The 12,778-nt window shown below is 41.6% G+C and overlaps 1 protein-coding gene and 1 long non-coding RNA gene across 3 annotated transcripts in view; both read left to right on the forward strand.

Moving 5' to 3' along the window:
- Positions 1-1,008: 1,008 nt before the first annotated feature.
- On the forward strand, positions 1,009-4,780 carry LOC117269434 (uncharacterized). The gene is made up of 2 exons (XR_004502733.2): positions 1,009-1,335; positions 3,225-4,780. It is a non-coding gene; the product is annotated as an uncharacterized LOC117269434 (long non-coding RNA).
- Positions 4,781-10,629: 5,849 nt separating this feature from the next.
- rasgrf2a (Ras protein-specific guanine nucleotide-releasing factor 2a) overlaps positions 10,630-12,778 on the forward strand; it is a 62,400-nt gene continuing 60,251 nt past the window's right edge. The window contains exon 1 of one of the 2 annotated variants that reach the window (XM_033646023.2): positions 10,630-11,412. In XM_033646023.2, coding sequence (XP_033501914.1) covers positions 11,134-11,412 — 279 coding nt within the window. In that variant the 5' untranslated portion in view covers positions 10,630-11,133. The remainder of the gene's footprint in view (positions 11,413-12,778) is intronic. The other variant, XM_033646021.2, reaches the window with a different exon arrangement.

Raw genomic sequence — 12,778 nt, forward strand, 5'->3', positions numbered from 1 at the left:
CAGAGTGTGTTCTTCTTGTTGTTCTTTTGTTTTTTAATAGAAGAATCATTGCATTTCCTGCCGTGATGGTGCCATAAAAAGCAGCTGTTAATTTATAGAGACACTGATGTGTTTCCTGCTGGCGTAGCGGCATGAAATGTGATTGTCTTTTTCCTGAAAAATTGCCACATTTCCTGCCAGGTTAGTGACCCCAGAAAGCATGATTTTGTTTTGTTAACCAAGAAAGATGCCACTGTGTTTCCTGCTCGGATAGTGCCACAAAAAGCAGCTGATTTTTACAGAGACATTCCTCATTTCCTGCTGAGATAGTAGTAAAAAAAACATGCATTTCTTACCAAGATACCGCAGTGTTTCCTGCCAGGATAGTGCCACAAGAAGCTTTTTTTTGTTTTGTGTTTTTTTTTCCCCTCCAACAGAGAAATGGCCACATATCTTGCCAGGGTAGTGACCTAAAAAGCAGCTGATTTCTACAGAGACATGGCTGCATTTCCAGCTGGACAGTGGCATGAAAAACGGTTGTTTTATTACTGAGACATTGCTGCGTTTCCTGCCAGGATAGTGGCATAGAACGGGTTTTTCTTGTTGGTCTTTAGTTTGTTAATAGAAAAAACGTTGCGTTTCTGTCGAGGCAGATAATGTATCACTTTATACCAAAGGTGAAAAATGAGGTCAGTTACACTAGGTTTAGGAAGCAGCTGGTCAAATATCAGATCTGGCAGTAAAAAGGACCCGTAAGAGGTGTTTCGATCATTTGAGTATTTGTGTGTAAGTCAAGCCTTGGGAGGTTAAATGAAGGAGAACGTTCTGGGTTAGGGTGACCTGACCGTTGGAACAGTTGTGCCAAGTTTCGCAATAGGAACGGTTGTTTTTGCCAGAAAGACAAAGAAGATAGAAAATATTGACGCACAAAGTCCAGCTCTAGGAATAAGTAGGAAACCAGGAGAACTTTGGATTCCCAGAAAATACGACCTGAGCGTGTTCACACACACACACACACACACACACACACACACACACACACACACACGTATATGAAGGAGCAGACGCCCAGTATAAAAGTGCTTGAAGGGTGATTGTTCAGGGCTGTTTCCATCTGTTTTGCTGTGTAGACTTGTATACTGTTGTATGCTAAAGTTCTGCGATTAAAGTAACCCCATTGGCTGTAACTTTTCTCCGTGGTTCTCTGAGTCTCTTCATTTCAGTGTTTGCTGAAGTTGACCATTTTCCTTACATAATTGGCGTCATGAACAGTCGTCTCTGAAGGGAGGACGGCATTTAGTGGTGACTCCGAGGAGCATCCTCCCTGCGTGGGGTGACAGGCGCGCCAAACAAAAGGTAAGGACTTTTAAAACTCCTTACACAAATTCTGAATTGGCTAAGATAAAATCACCCTGAAAATCTCAGTCACTGTGCGCGGCTGGGTGCTCCAAGAGGTCACGGCATACCAATATCCCTCGCAGACAGAGAACTTGGCGGGGGAAGGAGAGCAAAGGAGAAAAGAGAGCCAGACTTCTGTGCACAGAGCAGCCACTAAGAGACAAGCTGAACTTAAGAGAGTGAAATGAAATTTGATTACGAGTGATTGGCATTGTGTCTAAAACAAAATAGACAGAAATTAAAAGAGCAGCTGGGGAAATAGATGATTGGTCAAGCCTGAGGGGGGCCAAGTCGTGTGTTGGAAGTCTAGAAAGACTTCAGGTCCAGAGGGACCCAGAGGAAATCCAGAGGGATTTAAGAGGTCTAAGAGAGACCAGGATTAGAGTCCAGAGGGACTTAAGAGTTAGTTTTAGGCAGGTCTAGAGAGACCGAGATCCCATGTCCAGAGGGATATAGCTTAGACAGGGATGCTGATGTGAGTCTAGAGAAAGACTGCGCAGACTTTGTCGGGTTTGAGTGAAACCTGAGGCTTCTTGCTATTTCCGGCAATCGGAGAAATAGCTACCCCTACTTTGACAGCTTTGAGTGAAAAGTGTGGCCAGGGTTCGGGCAACCAGAGACCAATTCACTGGTGAGCCGAGTGTCGGCAGTAACGATTAGTGGCACAAATTGATGACTTTAAATTCAGAAAGGGTGCCAAGAGATAGGAGCGCCGAGAGAGGCAATTAAGCTCCTATGAACCAGGAGGTGGTCTGAAGAGAAGAGACCATACGCTGATATAGAAAATAAAATATAGAAAGAGGCCTATAAATAGAGAAAATATGAAGGAATCCAGCGGGATAATACGGATAACATCAGTAGTATAAAGGAAATAACTGGAAAATTACAATTTGGGGGAAAAAAAAACAAAAACAAAACCTGAGTGTATGGACTGCAGTATGTGTGTGTGCCTGTACATGTGTGTGTGTAAGACTCTGGGCTGAACACCAAGAGCGCCAAGCAGAAGGGAACTGTTAACCCTTAGTTGTGTAGTACCTGAGAGAAGCGTATGAAAGCTGTGTCTAGAGTGTGAATGTGTTTGTGTTGAAGTAAGACAGACGAAAGTGTGTCTGAGACAATAGTAAAGTTGGAATTTGCGTTGTGTTGAGAGGGGAAGATTGGTGTGTGTGGTGTCCGGGTGGAGGCTGAAAGAGAGAAAGTGTGTTTGAGGAAATAGTTGTATAGAGAGTTGGATTTGTGTGGAGAGAAGTTGTCCCATAGACAGCTGAGAACAGACTGAGCCAGTAATTGATCAGCAAACTAAGGGGGGAGGAGCCTGGGGACACAGACACAGACCTTTTTAAAAATAGTTTAGGTGCAGTACACAGTCCGCTCCCAGCCCCTCCTTTCCAGAGCGCCAGCAAAAGTGAAAAGTTTGAGCGCTCTTCTATTTTTGTTTCCTAGAAACCAAAACACTTAAAGGGGAGCAAATAGGAAAGACACACGACGACACATAAGAACACAAATTTACATAAAACAATTGAACTACAATCTGAAATAATGCATCAAACACCAGTAGCTCTGCTGGGAAGCAAAAATCCTGACATTTTGAAAGACATCCAGAAAATTTCAGAGAAATGGGAAAAACGAGTCAAGGGACTAGAATACCCTTGGCCGAAGGGAGGCACGTTTGACATGATGGTTTGTGAGGGTATGGAAATCAGAATAAGAGATTACAAGCCTAAAGACCAGTCAAAGAAACGTCAAGAAAAGAGAGAATTGGAATTGAAACTTTTGAAGATGTTCACTACTTAAAAAAAACAGACAGATATAATAATGAGCACTATATGGCTCCAATCTTAATAAAGGGGACCCAGGGAGGTTATATCCCGTGGCAGACCCTGGATCTGGCCGGCCTGGTCTCCAGACTCCCTGATATCCATAGTGAGGGCGAATCCCACAACAGTCCAAGTCAAAGGAAACACGACGTGGTGTTTTCTGAACCATTGCACCAAGGCAACCTAAAGAGACTGCTCCACGGAGCCCGAGTCAGACTCTGAAGACGAGGTGCACGAGACATCTGCTGGAGTCACAGCTGCTCCAGGAAGCAATGCACAACCATGTTCAAGATAAGTATGATGCAACCACAAAATTCCCAATTCACACTGTGTTGAAACCCATGGCAACATTCTCAGGTAAGTTTATTATGACTGTAAGCTGTATAGTCAGGAGCAGATTACACGAATAACACTTCGTCTGACGGAACATTTCCTGTTGCTATGAATAAGCTGAAGCTTTGGAAGTTTGAAATGACTGAAAATGCTGTTAAGGGCGGAAGCATTAAGTGGGATGGGCTAGAGGAAATTTTTGGAAAATGGGGAGCTGTTTTGGCTAAGACAGGGATAATTATACTGATAGTACTAACTCTGTTTTCCTTGTTGACATGTTGCATCGTGCCTATCCTGAAGAAATGGTGTGTGAGAGCAATGGACAAGAGGCTGAACCTCGTAACGGACATACAAGGAGCACAAATGCTAAATATGATGACCCCTGAACAATTGGTGCGCAGAATTCCTCTGGCGCAGAGGGGGGAGGAAATACCAGATTTGTTCCCAATCCCTGATTACATGGACGATTCAAAGGACGAGGAGGAACTGTGAGAGAGAATGATGAACAGTGGCTGACACTCATATTCATTTTCTGTATTCAGTTTTGTGTTTTGATTTTACAAGAGGAAAATGTATTAGCAATTTCGACTTAGCAAGTTATGCATATCATCCAAAATGATTTCTGTGATTCCATTATATTCTAATGAGTAAGTTGCATTCTACTGTGTTATGTGTTTGATCAATCTGTTTAAGATTTATCTGCTAGACCGTCTAACAGGAACGGGCTGATGGGGTATCACTTTATACCAAAGGTGAAAAATGAGGTCAGTTACACTAGGTTTAGGAAGCAGCTGGTCAAATATCAGATCTGGCAGTAAAAAGGACCCATAAGAGGTGTTTTGATCATTTGAGTATTTGTGTGTAAGTCAAGCCTTGGGAGGTTAAATGAAGGAGAACGTTCTGGGTTAGGGTGACCTGACCGTTGGAACAGATGTGCCAAGTTTCGCAATAGGAACGGTTGTTTTTGCCAGAAAGACAAAGAAGATAGAAAATATTGACGCACAAAGTCCAGCTCTAGGAATAAGTAGGAAACCAGGAGAACTTTGGATTCCCAGAAAATACGACCCAAGCGTATTCACACACACACACACACACACACACACACACACACACATATATGAAGGAGCAGACGCCCAGTATAAAAGTGCTTGAAGGGTGATTGTTCAGGGCTGTTTCCATCTGTTTTGCTGTGTAGACTTGTATACTGTTGTATGCTGAGTTCTGCGATTAAAGTAACCCCATTGGCTGTAACTTTTCTCCGTGGTTCTCCGAGTCTCTTCATTTCAGTGTTTGCTGAAGTTGACCATTTTCCTTACATTTCCTGCCAGGATAGTGCCATAGAACGTTTTTTTTTCTTGTTGTTCTTTTGTTTTTTTTAATAGAATAAATGTTGTGTTTCCTGGTTATGTCGCCATGTATCATGGCGACATAACCAGGTGTTGAAATTTTTAGCTGCAGGAATCGAAGGTAAAGGTGAATTCAGAAGGTGTTAAGGATAGGAGTTTAGCAATTCAGTTTGTCCGTGAGGGAGAGAAACACAGAAGAGATAAGTTAGTGAGGAGGCAAGGGTGTGGCCGCCTAGAAGGTGCTTGTGATTGGGAAATGCAAGTAGATTTAGGGGGAAAGCTTGTTGTTCCCCAGGAAATAGTCTGTACCAGGCAGAGGCCTGACTTAGTGTTGTGGTCAGTGAGTCAACAGATAGTTTATTTCATTGAGCTGACAGTTCCTTGGGAAGACTCAGTGGAAGAAGCCTATGAAAGAAAAAAGCTTAGATATGCAGACTTAGGAGCAGAAGCTGAGCAGCGAGGATGGAAGACTAGGATTTGTCCAGTGGAAGTGGGGTGTAGGGGATTCATAGCAAGATCAACTGTCTCACTCCTGGGGGAACTCGGAGTGCGGGGACAGCGTTTGAGGAAGACAGTGAGGGAAATGTCAGATGAAGCAATTAAATGTAGCCAGTTTATCTATTACAGAAGAAATAATGTCAGCTGGGGGCCAGCAGGGGGAACTACTAAACAGGGCACATAACTCCTTGAGATCAGGTGGAGAGATCCACTTCCTGTCAGGAGGAAATCCAGGAAGAGGAAGGTTATTTAAGTGTGGGAGTGGCCTATTTGAATCCATTTTGTTTGAGACCATGCTGCAAGGTGAGTGTGTTTGCTGATCCTGTGAGTTCATTTAGCTCCTTTAACTTTAGCTTATATTGGAGTTATGATATGTAGCGTGTGAAATAGAGTATGGTGAATGTGCTAGGAAAGTAGTATCAGCCCTGTCTCTACCTGGAGCTCGCATGAACGGAGCTGTTGAAGGTGGCAGTGCTGTTTGGGCTGAGAAAGCCATGTGTAAGTAAGGTAAAGGAGGTTGTTGGGTTGGTGCGGGGAGCAGTGAGACCTGGCATTAGGGGAGTGTCTCTGGGACGCTAGAGATCACTGTCTAGCCTCCTGGAGGTGTCGTGGGACCAACTAGACGAAACACTGGTGAAAGGAAGTTCCCACCCGATGACCCCAAAGACATGTTAGTTATCACTGCTCACTGGTCTGTATAGTTAAGTCTTGCCATAATAGCTTATCATAGGGCTTAGCAGGTTATTCACTGAGTACTGATCCTTTCTCTAGAGCACAAACTTCTTGTGTTTATTTGAATTCAGGATAGTGCCACAGAGTGTGTTTTTCTTGTTGTTCTCTTGTTTTTTAATAGAAGAATCATTGCATTTCCTGCCGTGATGGTGCCATAAAAAGCAGCTGTTAATTTATAGAGACACTGATGTGTTTCCTGCTGGCGTAGCGGCATGAAATGTGATTGTCTTTTTTCTGAAAAATTGCCACATTTCCTGCCAGGTTAGTGACCCCTAAAAGCATGATTTTGTTTTGTTAACCAAGAAAGATGCCACTGTGTTTCCTGCTCGGATAGTGCCACAAAAAGCAGCTGATTTTTTTACAGAGACATCGCTGCATTTCCTGCTGAGATAGTGGTAAAAAAGCGTGCATTTCTTACCAAGATACCGCAGCGTTTCCTGCCAGGATAGTGCCACAAAAAGCGTTTTTTCTTTTTTGTTTGTTTTCCCTCCAACAGAGAAATCGCCACATATCTTGCCAGGGTAGTGACCTAAAAAGCAGTTGATTTCTACAGAGACATGGCTGCATTTCCAGCTGGACAGTGGCATGAAAAATGGTTGTTTTATTACTGCGACATTGCTGCGTTTCCTGCCAGGATAGTGCAGTTAAAAGCAGTTTATTTTTTTTAATTTACCAAGACATTACTGTGTTTCCTGCCAGGATACTGCCACAAAACGCAGTTGATTTCTTCAGAGACATGGCTGCATTTCCAGCTGGACAGTGGCATGAAAAACGGTTGTTTTATTACTGAGACATTGTTGTGTTTCCTGCCACAATAGTGCCACAGAGTGTGTTCTTCTTGTTGTTCTTTTGTTTTTTAATAGAAGAATCATTGCATTTCCTGCCGTGATGGTGCCATGAAAAGCAGCTGTTTATTTATAGTGACATTGATGTGTTTCCTGCTGGCGTAGCGGCATGAAATGTGATTGTCATTTTTCTGAAAAATTGCCACATTTCCTGCCAGGTTAGTGACCCCAGAAAGCATGATTATGTTTTTGTTAACCAAGAAATTGCAGCATTTCCTGCCAGAATAGTGGCACAAAAAGCAATTTAGTTTAATGGAGACATCGCTGTGTCTCCTGTCAGAGTAGTGCCACAGAAAGTTGATTTGTTGTTGTTGTTTTAAGAAACAAAAAGGTGCCATGAAAAGCAGTTGATTTTTACAGAGACACTGCTGCATTTCTGGGCAAGACAGTGGCACAAAAAGTGGTTGTTTTATCACAGAGACGTTGCTGCTCCTCCTGCAGGGACTGTGCCTTCAGATCTGGGTATTTCAAGCCAAACCAGGAACTTTTTTGGACCATAACCAGTTGAATCTTGTGCCTAAACCTGACAACACGTTAACAACAGTGCTGTTGAAATGTTGTAATTAAAGTTTCAATGTACCCACCACACAATAATGTGCAAATAAAACGTATCAGTGGTTTGCAGAAAAATACAGTGCCAACATTTGTTCTGGCAGCCATGTTGGATATCATTAGATCACTATTCCTCATGTATTAGTGTAAAATTAGGATTTTATTGTTGTAGTTGTTTGAGGTGCATGGAGCTCATTTTCAACCATTAACTAGCGGTTATTTTCAGTTTGGGTTTGTCTGCTGATGATTTTCTCCTTTAAGTATTTCTCAGTGAGATGTAGTGGAGTAGAAGATGAGCGCTGCATTAAAGGAAGACGCTCAAGTAAAGTACAAGTACATCAGATTTGTAACTGCAGAGTCAGTTTGACTTCAGTAAAGTGACTCTGAGCTGCTTCACAGATCAGACCGTCAACATCTCTGTGTCACACTGTGTCTCTAGATGGTGTGAAACATGTTATCTGTTACATGATGTCCACAAGTGTTGCATGTTTCTGACGCTGACCACAGACTGACCTCCACCCAACTCTGTGACTGCAGGGTGGAGAGGAGGCAGAGAGGAGGTGGAGGTCACAGGGAGTCTCTTCAGAGATTAACACCTTGTAGTTTCCCCAAATCAGTCACCACATCACACACACACACACACACACACACACACACACACACACATCTGTCTGTGCGTTCAGGTTGGATGACAGTTTCAAAACAAACACACGTCTTCTGAAGCGAATCACCACTTTACAGAAATAGAAACTTCTGCTTTTGTCCACCCTTAAAGTGTGTAAGTGGGCGTGTGTGTCAAGAGAATGAGTCTCAAATCTGATTATTATTCAAAAATAATAATTATTTTTAAACTAATTTCAGTAGGCCAGCACCACAGAGACACACAGGAGCTTCCTGTTCGGCGTTTCTCTGTGAATGTAGAAAATGTGATTAACCTGCAGATATCACGCGTGATCTTTTTGACAAGCTGGTTGAACCAGTTATGTTGTTCACATGTGAAGTTTGGAGGTTTGAGAGAATAGATAGATTGGGAAACTACATGTCAAATTTCTAGAATATATGCTCAAAGTTAAAATGACAACCTGCAGTAGGGTGTTAATGTGTCACCATGGTTCTCACACGTTGAGCAGATGATTTGTCTCACCTCAACATCAGCTGGTTAAAACTGACTGTTGAACAGAGGCGACAGGATCAGTTCATCAGGTCAAAGTGGCAAAGTGAGCTCAGAAACATGACATGCCATGTGATATATGTGTCAAGAGCTTAAACTGGAGATGTATCTGCTGCATGAAACCCAAAAGTACAAAAGATATAATGGTGAAAATGTGTCTGGTGAACTGGAGATCTTCAGCCATCCTCACATCAGCACATCAGGAGGAGGCAGTGAGTGAACTGTCACTTTAACCTTTGAACCCTGAACACACTGGAACAGTTTCTGTCAAAAACACGGGGAAAAAGGCAAAAGAGCAACTTGGTAAAACATGCCCCACAAATTCGAAAAAAAGTAATAAAAAAAGATTAATAGATTTAGATTAAAAAATGTAGGGACAACAATATTTGTAATAACTATTACATTTTAGAATCATTTTTCATTATAATTTTTAAGCACTCTTTTTTTCAGTAATTTTGTTGTTTTTAATTTTCTCTTTTTAATAACTTCTTCCTTTTTTTGGTCATTTCTTTGTTAACTTTTTAAGTATTTTTTTTATTTTGCCTTTTTACTAATTTCTTGCTAATATTTTGGGTCATTTTTTTGTTTTTAATTTTTTTTAAAACTAATTTTCCTGTTTTTGATTTGGTCCTTTCTTTTAAACTGATTTCTTACTAATTTTAGGGTCTTTTTTTTTTTAACTGATTTTCTTGTTTTAATGTTTCTCTTTTTACCAATTTCTTACAAATTTTGGGGGTCATTTCTTTGTTTTATCTTTTTCTTTATTCTGTTTTTTTATTTTTATTTTTTACAAATGGTCTTGTTTTAATTTTCTCTTTTTTTAACTAATTTCTTGGTAATTTTATGGGGGTCATTTCATTGTTTTAAACTTTTTTAAACTAATTTTCCTGTTTATAATTTGTTTCTTTTTTTTTTTTTTTACTAATTTCTTACTAATTTTTGTGTCTTTTTTTTTACTGATATTCTTGTTTTAACATTTATCTTTTTAACTAATTTCTTGGTCATTTTTGGGGGCTCATTTCATTGTTTTAAACTTTTTTTAAACTAATTTTTTTATTTTTATTTTTCTCTTTTTACTAATTTGTAATCATTTTTGGGGGGGTCACTTCTTCTTCACCTTCCTCTCATGTTTTTAAAACAAACCTAGAGTCACAAGTCAATTTTGGCAGAACCTGCATAATTGGTTAAGTACTGCAATAGAGAATATCACACCTTTTGATATGAATCAAATCCTAATATACAAGAATGACATCGCTAAAGAAATATCTGACATGATCAATACTATCATGATTATGGGAAAATATCATATACATGCATGTAAATGGAGAAATCAAAGACCTTCACTAATATGTTTTAAGAACGAACTTAAAATCTTTTATTCCTCTCTATTACTTTTAGCTGAAAAATATGGACCAATACAAAAACTTTGCAATATGTTACAATTTTTAATGCTTTAACTGATCGAAATGTCAATGTCTAAAAAACAAAAACAAAAAAAAACAACTTGTTAATGTGTCCTTAAGCATCATTTTCATGTGGTTGAAATGTGAATGATATGGTGAGAAGGATTGTCTCATTGCAAATGAGGGACTGCCTGTATTATTTATTTATTATTGATTTATTTTCTAACATGTCATAGTATATATCTATATTTTTATTGGAATTTATGTTTATATATATCCACTTAATTTACTGAGATGATAGTCTTGATGTTTATTTTTCTTTTTGCCTTGCACAAGTTCATATTTTTTTTGTAAGAATGCAAAGTGGAGATTCTTACTTGATGTTGTAATTATTGTATTGTTCAATAAAGTTTGGGGGAAAAAAAAACAAAACAAAAACAAACCAATCCAAAGTGCTCAGGTTTCAAATGGTTAAATCTAAGATGGAGGTCAGCTGACTCGAGCACACCTGTCCAGCCGTGATGCCTCCGTTAAACTTTTGGCCCCTCCAGGCGCTGCTGCGCACCTGCGCTCAGTGGGCGTTCCTGGGCTCGTGCGCTCCTGTGAGGCGCAGACGGCAGCGCGCGGCGCGGCAGCAGCGACCTGTCTCTTTAAGTTGGTGTCAAAGCGGATTATTGCTGATCTCCGTCGTGATTCGGTTTTCACCGTCTGTTCCCTCCGTCTATTTCTGTTCCGCCGGGACGGTAAGCTCTGCTCGGGCTCAGAGGAACGGGCTCCGGTAACTCCTGCTCCAAAGTTTGGAGCATGGCAGCTTCGTGAAGTGTCTCCCGCGGTGCTGCTCGGTGTGAAGCCCGCGGTGAAGCTCCGGTGAGCCGGTGAGTGATGCGCGCTGCGCCGCGGACTCTCCAACTTTTCCTGCCATGGTAAGCCTGGATTACTCTCCTCTGCTAACGGACATCTTTACCGCGTCTGTGCGCTCATAACGGCCGTGACACACTCCCGGGAGGTGTGATGTGACGCCCCGGTGACTGTTCTCAGTTGGCACCGGATTAAAAGAATAAAATGCAGAAGGGCGTGCGATACAACGAGGGCCACGCGCTCTATCTGTCGGTGGTGGCGCGTAAAGAGGGCTCCAGGCGCGGCTTCCTGAGCAAGAAGACCACGGAGAACAGCCGCTGGACCGAGAAGTACTTCGCGCTCTACCAGAACGTGCTCTTCTACTTCGAGAACGACCAGAGCGCGAGGCCCTCCGGGATCTACCTGCTGGAGGGATGCACGTGCGAGCGCGCACCTGCGCCCAAAGTCTCCGCCATCAGCAAGGAGCCCATGGAGAAACAGCAGGTGGGTCCCACTCAGCTGGACTGGGAGAGGCACACACATCCCAGTCACACCAGTAACAAGCTCACACACAGTTCAGAGGCTGCTGGTGAATGTAACGTTTCATTTCTGCAGACTTACTGCTGCCTGTGTTTCACCTGTTAGACTGTCTCTGCTCCACATGTGTGGTGTCATGTTTCAGCACAGACCCAGCTGTGTGTCTCATTTCTCATTTTGACAGTCTGACAAAATATACAGCTGCAAAGAACCTGAAACACCTGCAAAATGACGCAAAAACTGACGTGATAACCTCTGAAGATATATTTTATAGAGCGGTTAGAAAATGTAAGAAATGCAGTTTTACTATTTATACACACAAATCCAGCAGAATAAGAAAGAAATAAAACTGTCATGTCTGTTTATGTGTAATGTTTGTGCCTTTTTCACCACAGTCACAGTATCACATCATAAATCACTGATATTAATAATTCACAGTTTTAAAAACATTTAATTGCTTCCAGACATAAATGAGCTGCTGTGTGAAATCCCCACCTGATGTATGAAGTTATATTGCTGGAGATAAAACATGCTCAGAGCATTCACAGATGAATTTTGACCTTATTTGCCTCTGAAATATTCAAATTGGAGCTATGTTGACAGTGTGTGTAGCAGTGTGTGTAAATCATGGGCAGATCATGAGACAGTGGGCCCCTGAAAGGTTCAGAAATGCAGGAGGCTCCTTCACCTCTCCAACATCGGAGCGAGACACAGACATTGTGGTGGTTTAACATGTTTTGGTGACTTTCAGTCTCTGTGCGGTGGTTTGTGTCTCTGAGGTAACTGTGTCTGTTTTAGTGGTTAAATGTCTGTCGGTGGTCGTTTTGCATTTTGAGTCTCTTCCTAATATGAGAAACATTTTGCAGGTGAGGGCAGGGCGGCCCCTCTGACACTTAGGGTCTCTGGGCCTGCTCAGTAATCCATCTCCTCGCTCAAATCTTCGTCTTCATCTGGTGGATTTTTGCTGACTCTAAGTCTGTTGCTTGAACCACAGATTGTACATATTTTACTCTTTAACTGTGATACCAGGTGTATCACAGTTAAAGAGGTGAATAAAGGCGATTAAACTGATCTCCGTGTAAACCCTCATTCAGAATGAATGTTTCCCATGTAAACTACCTGGAAAGACTTTAATTCAGAATGGTTTCATTCAGATTTATTTAATTCTGAATGAGAAGCCATCATGTAACCGTAGCCAGTGTGTCCAGTATGTCAGATTGTCCTCATCAGCCCTGCTCAAAGTGTAGTGGTGAGACAGGCTCGCAAAAGGCTCGCAGTTTATTTTCACATTTATAACACTGAAAATCACATTTGTTTTTCACTTGAGGCGTTC

The sequence above is a fragment of the Epinephelus lanceolatus genome, chromosome 19 (genome assembly GCF_041903045.1).
Source record: "Epinephelus lanceolatus isolate andai-2023 chromosome 19, ASM4190304v1, whole genome shotgun sequence".
Lineage (NCBI taxonomy): Eukaryota > Metazoa > Chordata > Actinopteri > Perciformes > Serranidae > Epinephelus > Epinephelus lanceolatus.